The sequence below is a fragment of the Oryx dammah genome, unplaced genomic scaffold (genome assembly GCF_014754425.2).
Source record: "Oryx dammah isolate SB20612 unplaced genomic scaffold, SCBI_Odam_1.1 HiC_scaffold_12, whole genome shotgun sequence".
In the NCBI taxonomy this organism is placed as follows: Eukaryota; Metazoa; Chordata; class Mammalia; order Artiodactyla; family Bovidae; genus Oryx; species Oryx dammah.
In genome coordinates, this window is record NW_024070196.1 from 56,416,694 (window position 1) to 56,432,896 (window position 16,203).

Sequence of the window (16,203 nt, forward strand, 5' to 3'; positions counted from 1 at the left end):
TGTCTCTTGATGTCTCATTATTTATGAAACCCCACACCAAAAAAGGCAAAGTATCTGAAGGCCGTGTTCATCTACACAGTGTTTTTATTTTTATTCAACTATAAGCAAACAGCAAAATTAACACAACATTCACCAACTCCAGACCGGCTTTCTTTTTTAAACCAAAGAGTGATCAATTTAACAAGCACAGACTTTCAGATTCTGATAACCTCTTACCCAGCCCTGCTGCTCATCTAGATGGCCAGGCTTTAACAGCAAAGCAACTTCTTCTATGGAGCTTTTTCCAGTATTGCTCTTTAAAGGAGCCACAGCGGGACACTGACACGCAGTAACCAGCCTGAGATGTTGGGGATTAGTGGACATGCAGGCCCCTGGTTGTCTTGGTGAGACAGAGCCGTGAAAATACATGCCAGTAGGTGACTTTACACACAATTCTGTGCTCAGGCTCACAAAGGCAGAGGCAATCAATCTCTTTTTTGTTTTCAACCTCCCTTAAAGATTCTTTGAAGTTCTGTTTTAATACTGCAGACCTGGTCTTTTACCAGAATTTTTTTTCTTCTTTAAAGTCTGGGTTGTTGTTCTTGTATTAACATTTTGATAAACTGCATCACAGTACCAAAGAATCCCCCACCAAAACAGAGTTCAAATTTGATCAAAACATAACCCCCCTAAAATTATACAATACAGGCAGAAGGAAAGAAAAGTCACCCTAAATCTAAATCTGACCACTCAGGGCTTAGACAGAGAGATGGAGGAAAATCTACATGCATCACTAAACTGAAACACTGTTTGGGAACTCTGGGACAGTGTCCATCTCCTCTACTTCCCAGACAGCTGCTCGTAGAGCTTGGGCACATAATCATCCCATTCAGCCTGGTAACACGTGCCGGCCACTGGGGTCCCAAGCTCATACTTTTTGCGGAAAGAGGCCACCTTGAATTTGCCACGGTGGTCTCCAGATCGGTTGCTGAGAATGGGCTCGTCACACTTCAGTGGTCCTTCCTGCTCGTAAACCAGCCAGACGTACCGGTGCAGGCCTGGAGGGAGAGGCAAGAGGGAAGACATATACAGAGCTAAGCATCTGAGAGGGAGATGTCACCCATTTTCTGAGAATGCACCTACTCGGAGGGACCCAGACCACTCCGTTTATGAGAGGGGGCTAAGTTCACTGCAGCTTTATTCACAACAGCCTGGAGGTGAAAGCCCTCCAAATGTCCAGTGACAAATGAAAAGATAAACAAAACATAGTATATATGTACAGTGGAATATTATTCAGCGTTAAAAAGAAAAAAGGGCAGGAAATCCTGTCCTATGCTAACACATGGATGAATCTTGGAATGGTTCTATCAATACATATGGCATGGATCTTATATGGAGCTACTGAAACTTTCTTTCAGTATACTGCTGAAATACTGCTGATTAGAGTATAGATGTTTTTCAACCATTTTGGACTTCTATGACTCAACAATTCTACTCCTAAGTATTTACCCAAGGAAAATGGAAACATGCCCATAAAAGGACAAGAATGGAAACAGCAAATTTATTCATAATATCCAAACACTAGAAATACAAGACAAATATCCAGGGAATGGCTACACAAACTGTGGTATATTTGTGGTATATCTGCACAAGGGAATACTACTTGGCAATGAAAAGGAAGGAGCTACTAATCTCATAATAACATGGATGAGTCTCATAGACACTACCTTAAGTCCAGAAGACCAGTCACAAATGCATACTGCATGACACCATTTATAAGAATACAAGAACAGCAAGAGTAATCCATAGAGAGAAGAGCCAGAAAATGATTAGCTCTGGGGAAATTTAACTTAAAAAGTCCCTTAAGAACCTTCTGGGGTGACAGAAACATCCTACATCTTATTTCCCATGGTGCTAACATGGATGTATGCAGTGGTCAATATTTATTGATTAAACCCTTCTGATCTGTGTGTTTTATTATATGTAAATTATACCTTACTAAACAAATGTGAAAAGGAAAAAGAAGTGAGTCACTGAAGCTTTTTTTGTTAATGAGAACACAGCTGCTACTTGAGAGAACTGCTTTATTCTCATAGGTATACTTTCCATAATTAAACTGCCTGATTTTATAACTGGCTCTAGAGAACTTAAAGAGATGCTTGGGAGAGAGGTCCCTCTTATGAATGCATGAGAGGGCTTTGAGCTTTTGGGCCTACAGATAAACCAGGTCCCTTGTCAGGGACCTTCTTGTACCTCTTCAGAGTAACTTATGGCTGAACAGTGTGTACAAGATCAAGTGTTCTGCCTCATTCCAGTTCCTTGTTCCAGGAAATGGAAACACCTGTCAGGCACAACATGATAACAGCGCATCTCCCACCATTAGCCTAGGCAGCACTGATCCAACTTGGCGAGGTCCAATACACTATTCTCTAAAAGAACATCCATCTAACCAAGTACCCACGGCTCTGGCCACCTGACACTACAATGGGTCTGAGTGTCCCCGTCAGGCAGCTGCTTTAGAGGGGAGCTGAGTTGCCTAAAATCTTTACTAGGGTAAGGGCTCTCATAAATAAAAAACTCTAAAAGCTAGACTAAGAGTTTGTAGCACTTTATACCAATCCTAATATGCACCCAGGCTCCCCTCCCATCTCCTTCCAAATGCAACCTTTACTGACCTGTGCCCTTGGGAGGCCCAGAGCCCACATAATCGGAGAGAACCGTGCCACTGCTGATGTTGTTGCCCTTCATGTTGACCACCAGGAAATGGTGCCATTCCCTACATGGAGGAAGAGAGGACCATCAGCATCACAGGAAGTCAGGACACACTCACAGGCAAAGTCAGCCAACAGAACTTTAATTAGGGACACCAAAGTCTGAATTTCACGTAATGTCCACATGTCACAAAGTATTATTGCTCTTTTACAAATGTTAAAGTCATTCTCAGCTCATGGGGCTGTACAAAAACAGGCCTGAACAGATCCAGCTCTCGGCTATTCTAGAATCTTGCTCTAGGGAGCAAAAAGCACACTCAGGTTTAAGCATGGAAGTGAACACCCCAAATCGAGTCTATTTCTTCCCACACAGCATGTCCAGCAAGGGACTTACGCAGTGCAAGAAGCACTGGGTCACACTGGATGACCCACTATTCCCCATCTTTCTCCAACTTGCCTGTATTTGGGGTCCTTCCTGCTGGGAGCATCCGGATCTGTCAAGACCAAGGTGTATAATTTACCTGGATCAAGGCCATCCCATGTAATGCTGGTGGGCCGGTTTTTAACCTGTAGAAAGGAACAGATTTGGAGCTTAAAAGTCAGAAATGCTGAAGAAACCAGCACTCTTTCTTTGACCTTGGATTCCTCAAAGGTCAAGCACAGAAATTATTAATAAAAGCTCAACTGTACTGACTCTACTAAGAACCCAGAACTGATGTTTAATATACATTATTTATTTTAGTCCCAACAACACTATGGGGCTAGTATCCTAGCATGTTCTTAACAGAAAGAGGTGGGTCAGGATTTCAAGGGTTGCTGACTACAACCTTACATTATTTGCAATGACACAATCTCTAGACTGGAGACCACATTATCTGGGGCCTGCTAAAGTGAAATCTTAATTAAGTGTATATTTAAAAGGGCAGAGAAAACCAAGATGGACAGACGTGGACAGTGAGTTTGGCAAAAAGAGGCTGCCAGACGGGCACTTTACACACCCAAAACAATAAACTCTGTAAACATCTAAATTAATAAACCATCTGAGCACTGTTTATTCGCACTGCTGCCCCGAAGCCTCAGGACCAACTACTGGCCACGGTGTCCGGGCACCTAGTTCCCCCACCTGCAGCAGCCAGAACCTGGTTAGACCTTAGCCAAGTGGGGAGGGGGTCGGGGGTCAAAGGCCAAACGGTAAAACACGGCCGTTACCCTCGAGCCTTCCAGCTGCAGAAAGCACCTACCTTTGGGTAGCTTCCAGCTCCAGACCGTTAAAAACAAAGGAGGAATCACAAGGCCTTGCTGCTCACTAGTTACGTAATGCGTCAAATGCCCTCGGGTGGGGCTTTTACTCCCCATACTGCGGCCTAATATTCCCGCCCGGGAGGGGACAGTCTGGGGGCGTAAGCAGCCACTGCCCACTTCCTCCGGGGGAAGGCCTCCTCCCCTGCCTGCTCCTTTAAGTCCCAGGAGAGTATCAATTTATTCCACAAGGCAAGCCCCGCCCGCCACGTGCCAGGTTCCGGGCGCTGGAGAGGGGGAGGGAGCGATCGCAGGCCTGCGGCTTGGGCACCGCGACTCCCTTCCCTAGGTGGATCCGGCGCACTAGAGGCCGGAACGTCCTCCCCACTTCTACTGGGTCGCCGACCTGAGAGCCTCCGAGCCTCCAGCAGCTGCACCCCTTCCGCCCTCGGTACCTGGGTGGGTGTCAGCACTTTGCCCAGTTCGTCGACCTCCGCCCCGCCGTATTTGACGTGCAGCGGGTGCTGCGGCCGCTCATCCACTTCCTGCAGGCTCAGAGGCCCGGACCACTTGCTGAGGTCCACCGGCATCGCGGAGCCGAGCGGGTCAGACAGCAGAGAAAGCGGCTTGCGGACTCACAGCAGTCTGCACACTGTACCGAGGTAGCTCAAGTCACACGGCCGAGGAGTGCCTGCGCCTGAGCCACCGCCCCGCCTCATCCCCGCTCCTCCAGTCACCGGCGGGGAGGCCCACTCTGCTCTCTGATTGGCCGCGCTCTGTAGCGCGGGCCGTCCGGCGCTCCCGGGTCAATGCACCAGGCTTAGCCTTTCTTTTTGCAGAGGGAGATCTAGCTACTCGCTGCTGGAGGAGTTCCCAAGAGTTATGACTGAGCTTGCAAGACTGTTGTTTCAAGAATTGCAATTGAGCTACTTTCTATTTTTTAAAAGCTTTTTGCCTTTTTCTTTGTTCAACCTTATAAATGCAGAAATGGTAAGGCCTTGCTTTTCTCTCGCACTTGTTAAAGCAACCCAATTGCCCCGCCTCTTTGTACTTTCGCGCATGCTCACTGGCTTCGGTAACGGCCTGGAGAGGGGCTTTGGGGGAACTTGTCAGCGCTGTTCTCAACCGGCATGAATATTTGCACATACCGTTTGATTCTCCTATCCCCTCTTGCGTCTGCCTGCAATGCGGGAGACCCAAGTTTGATCCCTGGGTCGGGAAGAAACCCTGGAGAAGGAAATGGCAACCCACTCCAGTACTCTTGCCTGGAAAATTCCATGGACTGAGGAGCCTGGTAGGCTACAGTCCATGGGGTCGCAAAGAATTGGACACGACTGAGCGACTTCACTTTCTTTCTGTCTGCGCTTTTCTCAACTGGCAAGAATATTTGCACATAGCGTTTGATTCTCCTAACCGCACTTGGTCTTGCCAAGATTTGGGGGAAATTTTTTTCTTTTTTTGAGAAATGATTTTTTTAACTTGTGAAACAAGGAATGTTGCTCACCATCTAGTGTGGTTTTTTTTAAATTAATTTTTATTGGCGTATAGTTGCTACCATCCAGTTTTAAAAGAATGAAGTCAGCCACTGCAGTCCCCGGCCTACAATATAGGGTACCCTGAAAGGTATTCAGGACAGAACGAGGCACTTTGTGCTTTGGGGAAGAAAAGGCAAAACTATTAGATAATTAGATATATTCTAAGGGAATTTTTTTTAATTAATCCAGATTCTTGCATCTTTCAATACTTTTTTTAAAAAGCACTAAAATCATGAACTATTTGCTCCTAGAAGCAACGTTATACTAAGACTTAAGCTTGATCACACATACCCCTTAGCCAAAATTACATATGTACTGGCTTCTCCCCCTTCCTCTTCCAAGCAGTTCCTCAGAGCTATGCTGTGCATTTTTGTTTTAGTCAACAAATCATAGTTACTATTCCTCCTTTGTTGACAAGTGACTCTGCCTCAAAACTGCTTTCACTGTGGCCACCAGATGCTTTATTTTTGCTAAATATGATGGGCACTATTTACTATTGCTAAGTCACTTCAGTCATGTCCTACTCTGTGCAACCCCATAGACGGCAGCCCACCAGGCTCCCCCGTCCCTGGGATTCTCCAGGCAAGAACACTGGAGTGGGTTGCCATTTCCCTCTCCAATGCATGAAAGCGAAAGGTGAAAGTGAGGTCACTCAGTCATGTCCGACTTAGCGACCCCATGGACTGCAGCCTACCAGGCTCCTCCATCCATGGGATTTTCCAGGCAAGAGTACTGGAGTGGGGTGCTTCCCTGGTGACTCAAACATTAAAGAATCCATTTGTAATTCAGGAAACCTGGATTCAGTCCCTTGAGGAAGGCATGGCAACTCACTCCAAGTGTGGGACACGACTGAAGCGACTTAGCAGTATGACCATAGGACAGTTTTTGACACTGATCACTACCCATCCCCCAAGTTGTTTGTTGTTTTTTAGTTACTACTAGGAAATAATACAAGTGCTTTGTAGAAAATTAAGATTAAAAAAATCCAAAGAAATAATTAAGAATCGCTTCTATTCCACTATTCAGACATAAACATCAGTCACAATTTGGGACATATCTTTCCAATTTTAAAATTATGAATATAAATAATTTTGTTCTGTTTGTTCACCAAAACAATTACGTTTACTTTACCATTCTAGAATATTTGTATTAAAAATAGATCTTCATGAGACTTCCCTTACAGTACAGTGGTTAAGGCTTCTCCCCAAATGCAAGGGGTGTGCCTTTAGTCCCTGATGATTGGGGAAATAAGATCCCACATGCCTAGCAGCCAAACAACCAAAACATAAAAAAGAAACAATATTGTGACAAATTCAGTAAAGACTTTAAAAATGATCCACATTCCGAAATTTTTTTTAAACTTCATTATTTTAATGGCTTTGTCCACTCTAGATGCACCACAATTTATTCACTTCTTTATGTTGGACATTTGTGCTTTTTTGTTGTTTTTTCATTTTACAAATATCACTGAAATGAATGTGTGTGAAAGAGAGAACTAAAACCACTTCCATTAAAACAATGGTTAAAAGTGAAAGTCAGTCAGTTATGTCTGACTCTTTGTTATCCCATGCACTATACATTCCTTCAATTCTCCAGGCCAGAATACTGGAGTGGGTAGCCTTTCCCTTTTCCAGGGGATCTTCCCAACCCAGAAATTGAACCCAGGTCTCCCACATTGTGGGCAGATTCTTTACCAGCTGAGCTACAAGGGAAGCCCAACAATTCTGCAGTGCGTAGCCTACCCCTTCTCCAGAGGATATTCTATACCCAAGAATCAAACCGGGGTCTCCTGCATTGCAGGCAGATTTTTACCAACTGAGCTATCGGGGAAGTTGGAACCAGCCAAACTGTATTTACTACCATCCACTGTGTGCAGATCAGCCTGCTCCCATAAGGACTGCTGCCATTACCAAGTACATGCTCCCTATAGGTCAGTTCATTCCAAGAATGACTAACATTTACCAAGCTCCACTGTATGTATACCCCAATAACAACAATTATCATTACTAAGCACTGCGTGCAAGTCAGTGTGCTCCAGTGAGAACGACTTCCGTTACCTGATGGTTATCACTTCCCCATGCGAGGCCTTGCCCGAAGACCTTGACGCTCAGTTTCATTTCAGCCTCACACCAATCCAATGTGCGAGGCACTGTTCTTCACCCATTTCATAAATAAATAAACTGTGACTCGGAGAAGTAGAAGTGACAAAGCAGGTTGAAAGCTCACCTGGCCCCCAGTGTTGGATGGACACAAAGTCCTTAAGCATGCTTTAGCTGGAAGTGCTGGCAGTAGATGAGGCAAGCATGGTCTCTGACTCCAGAAAACTTTCCACTGGTGAAGGTTTATACAGTAAATCACCATTACAACCCTGCCCGGCTGCCATGAGAATGCAACTCTCACACCTCTGCCTGCAAGGAGAGAAATTGGTTAGGGCCCCAACTGCTGGTCTCTGCTTTGAGGCCAAGACTATGCTTTGGCAGACTGCCCCCAGCCCATGACCAAACTTGGCAGGGTCAAGCTGCCACAGCTGGGAGGCTCAGGGCTTCTCTGTGGTCAGGACCAGCTTGCCTGTTTCCTTGGAACTGCACGTCAGGCTAGGTTACTACCTTCCCTGGCTCAGGTTCTCTCCCCATTTTTTCTCAGTCATATCTCCTAATAAACTCCTTGCACATTGAATCCCATCTTGTCATCAGCTTCTCAGATGACCAAGAGTGACACTCCCAAGTTTAACAGACAGTATGAGGACCACCTGCAGTGGAAGCAAGCTTGGGGTGTGCTTGAGGGTGCTGGGCTTGGACCAGTGAGCAGACTGGTTTTGCTAGAATGGGAGATTTAGGTAGGGACGGATGGATGACATAACAAAAAAAGCTGAAAGGACAGCGAAAGGAAAGTCCTTTTATTTTTTTTTAACATATAAAAAAATTTTAACCATCTTTAATATACAAGTGGGCTTCTCTGAGAGGCTCAGTGGTAAAGAATCTGCCTACAATGCAGAAGACTTAGGTTAGATCCCTAGGTTGGGAAGATCACCTGGAGAAGGAAATGGCAACTCACACCAGTATTCTTGCCTAGAAAATCCCTTGGAAAGAGGAGCCTGGTGGGCTACAGTCCATGGGATTGCTGGAGTCAGACACGACTCAGTGGCTAAACCACCACCACTGATACCAATTAATCAGCTAAATAACATAATCTAAGGGCACAGGAATGGAAATCAGAATGCATTCACAGTTCTAATTCATCACCTAGTACCTATGAAACCTTGGGCAAGGGGAACAGGCAGAAGAATGGCTTCTCAAAGATGGCCACATCCTAATTCCCAGAGTCTGTGAATATATTCCATTTATATGACTAGGGGGGATTATGATACCAGATGAAAATAAGTTTGTTAGATTCAGCTGGCCTTAAAATCAGGAAATTTCCCTCAATTATCTGGGTGGGCCCAATGTAATCACAAAGGGTCCTTAAATGGGGAAGAAGGCAGGCTTGTTAGAAGGAGAGGGATTCCACGTGAGAAAGACTTGACCAGCCATTGCTGGTTTTGCAGGTGGAGGAAGGGGCCAGAAGCCAAGGAGTGCAGGGAGCCTATAGAAGCTGAAAAAGGCAAGGAACCAGATTCTTCTCTAGAGGCTCCAGAGTGAATGTAGCCCTGCTGACACCTTGATTTTAGCCCAATGAGACCCATTTCAGACTTCTGACGTCCAGAACCATAAGATAATACATTCACGTTGCCATAAGCCACTAAGTTTCTGGTAATTTGTTGTAGCAACAATAAGAAAGTTATACAGAATATGACCTTTCCTCACTAAGCCTCAGTTTTCCTGTCTCTAAAATGGGTTTATCAACACCCCTGAAATGATCATAGTGAGAATTAAATGAAACACAGGTGGTGTGCTTCATACACAACCTAGCACCTCCTAATGGGAGGCTATTAATATTTTTACATTATAGAAAACTCATAAACACAAACATAAAATTAACTAATTGATTAATAATCCAACCAACCAAAAGCAATGAGCATCTTGCTATTTTCCTTCCAGACTTCGCTGTATATAAATGTGAATATGCATATATGATAATTTGGATTCAGTATGAACTGAGTCAAATTATACATACATGCTACTGTGTAATTTGCTGTTCTTCACTTCCTCCTGTCATGTCCATGAATAAACTTCTACAGCAACATTCTTAACGGCTGCACAGGATTCTATTGTGTCTATCAATCGCTTGTTTAAAACACAATATTTCCCATTTGGGAATACTTAAGGTGATCTCACTACTAGGCTCTAGAAACATCTCACAATATATGTTCTTTTACATGTACATATTCTTTACATGTACACTTATTTGGTTGTTTGTTTTTTCCTAAGGACAAAAATCATAGAAGTGAGCCAAACGTTTGCATTTTAAGTTTTGGGTACCATATTCCATACTGTGTGAAGTCTCTGTGACTGATTTTCAAGCCAAAAGGAAACCTTGTGGTCAACAGATTTATTCTGTTGTGAGTTTGTCTTTTTTTTTTTTTGGCTGTGTTGAGTCTGAGTTGCAGCACACAGGATGGGCCTGCTCAGTAGTTGTGGTGCTCAGGCTTAGTGGACCTGTGGCATGGGGGATCCCAGTTCCCTAAGCAGGGGTTGAACCCACATCTCCTGCATTACAAGGCAGATTTTTTTTTACCTTTTTATTTTATATTGGGGTATAGCTGATTAATGGGCTTCTATGTTAGCTCAGCTGGTAAAGAGTCCACCTGCAATGCAGGAGACGCCGGTTCAATTTCTGGGTCAGGAAGATCCCCTGGAGGAGGACATGGCAACCCACTCCAGTATTCTTGCCTGGAGAATCCCCATGGACAGAGCAGCCTGGCAGGTTACATTCCATGGAGTCGCAAAGAGCGGACAGGACTGAGTGACTAAGCACAGCCCAGCACAGCATAGCCAATTAACAGTGTTGTGATAGTTTCGGGTGAACAGTGAAGGGACTCAGACAAGGCAAATTCTTAACCACTGGACCACCAGGAACGTCCTTCTCTCATGGTTTTTGCTTGTTTTTGTTTTACCTTCTCACTTGTTTTTCAATGTTCCTTTCTATCTCCGTGAAGTTTTATATTCATGATTTTAACAATATATATAGAATATATCCAATCCACATAAGAACACAAACTTCTGTATTATCTCTTTTTTTTGGTATTATCTCTTATTTAATATTCTATGTTGAACATTTTCTGTTACTAAATACATTTCAAAAAATTGTTTTTTAAAACAACTGTCAATTATGATGTCATGAATAATTTGATCATGCATTTGTTGTTAGATATTGAGACTGGTTCTCATTTACCCTCCCATAGTTTAGGAAACTGATATTCAGAAAGTCTCAGGGACTCGCCAAAGGCTGAAATCCAACTGAAAGGAGAATCTGTCTTGTCTGTGGGGAGAGGACTTCTGCCAGCCAGAGCGGTGGAGCCAGGCACACCTGCAGATGCCTCCGGAAAGCCTTGTTTTTGTCTAGATACCAAGCAGTGCTTTAAAAATCCAGGTAAAAGCTTAGCCCTGGGGGCCTTTTGGACCTCCTGACATTTACTGCTTACTCAGGTCACGGTAGAGGTCTTAAAGGAGGTGGAGAAAGCAATTTTTAAAAAGAAACACAATGTTAGTATTTATGGACACACATCTACTCTGTAAACTTGCCTTTCTGGGTTGTAAATTGTCTGTGAGTCTCGGCAAGGAGCTTTTGTAGGGCTGCTGTGGGTAGACTAGAATGAATGAGCCTGTAAAACCACAGGCTGTTTTTATTTGTTGAGTAAGGGCAGGAAATTCACTGATGTGGTTATTCAGTGGAATGGCTTCATTCCAGTTTTACTCTTGTGCTTCTGCTAGAGAAAGTGTTTCATAAGGGAGGCCTAGACAAAGATAAATCTGCCACCTGTGGCCAAAACTTGAGTTCATAAACTGTCATCAAGGCCATTTCAGTGACCTTGGAACTATGACTCCAGGGGTCCAGGCTCTGGCTCTTGGCCAAGGAGATGGACTGAGACATTGTTCTAGAAATTGACCTTCAACTGGTTTCCATCCTGCCACTTGTTAGTTTTTTTCTGAGATTTTTACTTTTCCTCTCCGAGAATTTCAAAACATTTTAAAACACACTCATTCCCATTGGCACCTTCTGCATAAAATATTTTAGGAAAGAGGCAGAAAATTAATTTTAAAAACAAGGAAATTCTAGTTCTTCAGAAAATTAAAAATGAAATTACCATATGATTCAACAACCCCACTTCCAAGTGTAGATCCAAAGGAACTGGAAGCAGAGTCTCAGAGAGATCTTTGTAAATCGTGTCTACAACAGCCTCATTCACAATAGCCAAAAAGCAGAAGCAGCCAATGTCCATCGACAGATGAATGAATAGACAAAATGTGGTGTATACATACAGTGAAATACTCTTCAGCTTTATTAACGAAATGCTGATGTAAGCTACAACATGAATGAAACTTGAGGACATTATGCTAAATGAAATAAGCCAGAAACAAAAGGACAAATACTGTATGATTCCGCTTACATGAGATATCTAAAGTTGTCAATTCACAGACACGGAAAATAGAATAGTGTTGCCAAGAACCAGGTGGGGAGGAGGGGATAGGGAGTTGTTTAATGAGAATAGTGTTGCAGTTTTGCAAGATGAAAAAGTCCCAGAGGTTGGTTGCACAATGGTCTAATATAATAACACAGTAGAATATTGTAGGCTGAAGTCCATGGGGTTGCTAGGAGTTGGACACGACTGAGTGACTTCACGTTCAATTTTCACTTTCATGCATTGGAGAAGGAAATGACAACCCACTCCAGTGTTCTTGTCTGGAGAATCCCAGGGACGGGGAAGCCTCATGGGCTGCCATCTATGGGGTCGCACAGAGGTGGACACGACTGAAGCGACTTAGCAGCAGCAGGAGCAGCAGCACCCCCCGCCAAAAGGAATGAAGTGCTGATATATGCTACCATGTAAATGAACCTTGAAAACCTTGGTATAAGTGAAAGAAGCCAGACACAAAAATCAAATATTTTATGGCTCTATTTATGTGAAATATCCAGAATAGGTAAATCCACAGACACAGAAGGCAGATTGATGGTCACCATTCCTAGGAGTAGGAAATGGGAAACTACTACAGTTTTATTCTGAGGTGATAAAAGTGTTCAGAAACCTGATAGAGGTGGTGGTTGTACAGTACTGTGAATGCATTAAATGCCACTGTACGGTTCAATTTTTAATTGTTTTTGTTTTTTTTTTTTTTGCCCATGTCACGCGGCATGTGGCATCTTAGTTCCCTCAGCAGGAATCAGATCTGAGCCCCATGCAGCACAAGCTCAGGGTCTTAACCACTGGACCACCAGGAAAGCCCCTCCACACTTTAAGAATGGTTAATTTTTGTTACATGAATCTTCAGTTCAGTTCAATTCAAGTTGCTCAGTCATGTCTGATTCTTTGTGACCCCATGGACTGCAGTACACCACGCCTCTCTGTCCAACACCAACTCCCGGAGTTTACTCAAACTCATGTCCATGGAGTCGGTGATGCCATCCAACCATCTCATGCTCTGTCGTTCCATTGTCCTCCCACCTTCAATCTTTCCCAGCAACAGGGTGTTTTCAAATGAGTCACTTCTTCACATCAGGTGGCCAGATTATTGGAGTTTCAGCTTCGGCATCAGTCCTTCCAATGAATATTCAGGAATGATTTCCTTTAGGATCCAACTTTAGGTTGGATCTCCTTGCAGTCCAAGGGACTCTCAAGAGTCTTCTCCAATACCACAGTTCAAAAGCATCAATTCTTCAGCACTCAGCTTTCTTCACAGTCCAACTCTCACATCTATAGATGACTACTGGAAAAACCATAGCTTTGATTTGATGGACCTTGTTGGCAAAGTAATGTCTCTGCTTTTAAATATGCTGTCTAGGTTGGTCATAACTTTTTTTCCAAGGAGTAGGTGTCTTAATTTCATGGCTGCAATCACTATCTACAGTGATTTTGGAGTCCAAAATAATAAAGTCTGTCACTGTTTCCACTGTTTTCTCCATCTATTTGCCATGAAGTGATGATACAGTATGCCATGATCTTAGTTTTCTGAATGTTGAGCTTTAAGCCAACTTTTTCACTCTCCTCTTTCACTTTCATCAAGAGGCTCTTTAGTTCTCCTTCGCTTTCTGCCATAAGGGTGGTGTCATCTGCATATCTGAGGTTATTGATATTTCTCCTGGCAATCTTGATTCCAGCTTGTGCTTCCTCCAGCCCAGAGTTTCTCATGATGTACTCTGCATATAAGTTAAATAAGCAGGGTGACAATATACAGCCTTGACATACTCCTTTTCCTATTTGGAACCAGTCTGTTGTTCCATGTCCAGTTCTAACTGTTGCTTCCTGACCTGCATATAGGTTTCTCAAGAGGCAAGTCAGGTGGTTTGGTATTCCCATCTCTTGAAGAATTTCCCACAATTTGTTGTGATCCACACAGCCAAAGGCTTTGGCATTGTCAATAAAGCAGAAATAGATGTTTTTCTGGAACTCTCTTGCTTTTTTGATGATCCAGCGGATGTTGGCAATTTGATCTCTGGTTCCTCTGCCTTTTCTAAAACCAGCTTGAACATCTGGAAGTTCACGGTTCATGTATTGTTGAAGCCTGGCTTGAAGAATTTTGAGCATTCCTTTACTAGCATGTGAGATGAGTGCAATTGTGTGGTAGTTTGAGCATTCTTTTGCATTGCCTTTCTTTGGGACTGGAAGGACAACTGACCTTTTCCAGTCCTGTGGCCACTGCTGAGTTTTCCAAATGCGCTGGCCTATTGAGTGCAGCACTTTCACAGCATTGTCTTTTAGGATTTGAAATAGCTCAACTGGAATTCCATCACCTCCACTATCTTTGTTCGTAATGATGAAGGCCTACTTGACTTCACATTCCAGGATATCTGGCTCTAGGCAAGTGATCACACCATCGTGATTATCTGGATCATGAAGATCTTTTTTGTACAGTTTTTCTGAGTATTCTCACCACCTCTTCTTAATATCTTCTGCTTCTGTTAGGTCCATACCATTTCTGTCCTTTATTGTGCTCATCTTTGCATGAAATTTTCCCTTGGTATCTCTGATTTTCTTGAAGAGATCTCTAGTCTTTCCCATTCTATTGTTTTCCTCTATTTCTTTGCACTGATCACTGAGGAAGGCTTTCTTATCTCTCCTTGCTATTCTTTGGAACTGCACACTCAAATGGGAATATCTTTCCTTTTCTCCTTTGCTTTTCACTTCTTTTCTTTTCACAGCTATTTGTAAGGCCTCCTCAGACAGCCATTTTGCTGTCTTACATGAATCTTACTTCAATTTAAAAAAATAAACAAATTCTAGAAGTCACCTGCAAATGTTTTTAGGCTCAGAGTTTGCTTACATTGTTACTCTGCAATTGGCATGTGCTTTCAGAGACTGGGAAACAACAATAGATTAAGGAATACAGACACTGGTGTCGCTATTGCCAACACCCATTTCTCTTTCAATTAATATCTCCCCACTCTCCCTTTGGAATCATCCTTCTGTCACTCTCAGTTCCTGCGGTTTAGATGGGGCTGAAGGGATAATCACGTGACCCAACTCTAGCCAATCAAAGCATTGGATCCTCTTGTCTAGCCATTGGTTCAGGGATGCACAGGTGTTCAGTTCAGTTCAGTGGCTCAGTCCTGTCCGACTCTTTGCGACCCCATGAATCGCAGCATGCCAGGCCTCCCTGTCCATCACCAACTCCTGGAGTTCACTCAGACTCACGTCCATCAAGTCAGTGATGCCATCCAGCCATCTCATCCTCTGTCGTCCCCTTCTCCTCCCGACCCCAATCCCTCCCATGATCAGAGTCTTTTCCAATGAGTCAACTCTTCGCATGAGGTGGCCAAAGTACTGGAGTTTCAGCTTTAGCATCATTCCTTCCAAAGAAATCCCAGGGCTGATCTCCTTCAGAATGGATTGGTTGGATCTCCTTGCAGTCCAAGGGACTCTCAAGAGTCTTCTCCAACACCACAGTTCAAAAGCATCAATTCTTCAGTGCTCAGCTTTCTTCACAGTCCAATTCTCACATCCATACATGACCACTGGAAAAACCATAGCCTTGACTAGGTGGACCCTAGTTGGCAAAGTAATGTCTCTGCTTTTGAATATGCTATCTAGGTTGGTCATAACTTTTCTTCCAAGGAGTAAGCATCTTTTAATTTCATGGCTGCAATCACCATCTGCAGTGATTTTGGAGCCCCAAAAAATAAAGTCTGACACTGTTTCCACTGTTTCCCCATCCATGTGCCATGAAGTGATGGGACCAGATGCCATGATCTTCGTTTTCTGAAAGTTGAGCTTTAAGCCAACTTTTTCACTCTCCACTTTCACTTTCATCAAGAGGCTTTTTAGTTCCTCTTCACTTTCTGCCGTAAGGGTGGTGTCATTTGCACACTTGAATCAAGCCAAACCAGTGAGACTCAGTTCCAGGACACTGGGAAGAGTGAATCTCTCTTCCAGCAGTGCTGCTGAGGAGAGAATATGTCAGCCTAGAGATGCTGGTGGTCATCTTACCACCAGGACCAACGAGGCTGCCTGGGAAAGGAGCCAATACAGAGGAAAGTATCTCTGAGATAGTCATCATGACATGATGACATTGACACTGTTTGACCCCTAGATGGAGCCAAGCATGAAACAAGATCTACCCTTGGACTTTTCAGATACAGGAGCCAGC

General features: G+C 43.7%; 1 protein-coding gene across 1 annotated transcript; it reads right to left on the reverse strand.

Annotated features, from left to right (window-relative positions):
• Positions 1-144: 144 nt before the first annotated feature.
• On the reverse strand, positions 145-4,944 carry PEBP1 (phosphatidylethanolamine binding protein 1). The gene is made up of 4 exons (XM_040251618.1): positions 4,385-4,944; positions 3,148-3,257; positions 2,655-2,755; positions 145-1,037 (listed from the first exon to the last, which is right to left on the reverse strand). The coding sequence occupies exons 1-4, from the start codon at positions 4,517-4,519 to the stop codon at positions 820-822; spliced, it is 564 nt and encodes a 187-aa protein (XP_040107552.1). The 5' UTR covers positions 4,520-4,944; the 3' UTR covers positions 145-819.
• Between the last annotated feature and the right edge of the window lie 11,259 nt (positions 4,945-16,203).

Bases quoted from the DNA above. Each gene is read 5' to 3' on its own strand.
- PEBP1 (XM_040251618.1), bottom strand. From the start codon at position 4,519: ATGCCGGTGGACCTCAGCAAGTGGTCCGGGCCTCTGAGCCTGCAGGAA. The intron at 2,756-3,147 runs GCAAGTTGGAGA...TCCTCCATGTAG, and splicing joins AGGAAGGACCCCAAATACAG to GGAATGGCACCATTTCCTGG. The intron at 1,038-2,654 runs GTCAGTAAAGGT...CTCTCCCTCCAG, and splicing joins TGGGCCTCCCAAGGGCACAG to GCCTGCACCGGTACGTCTGG.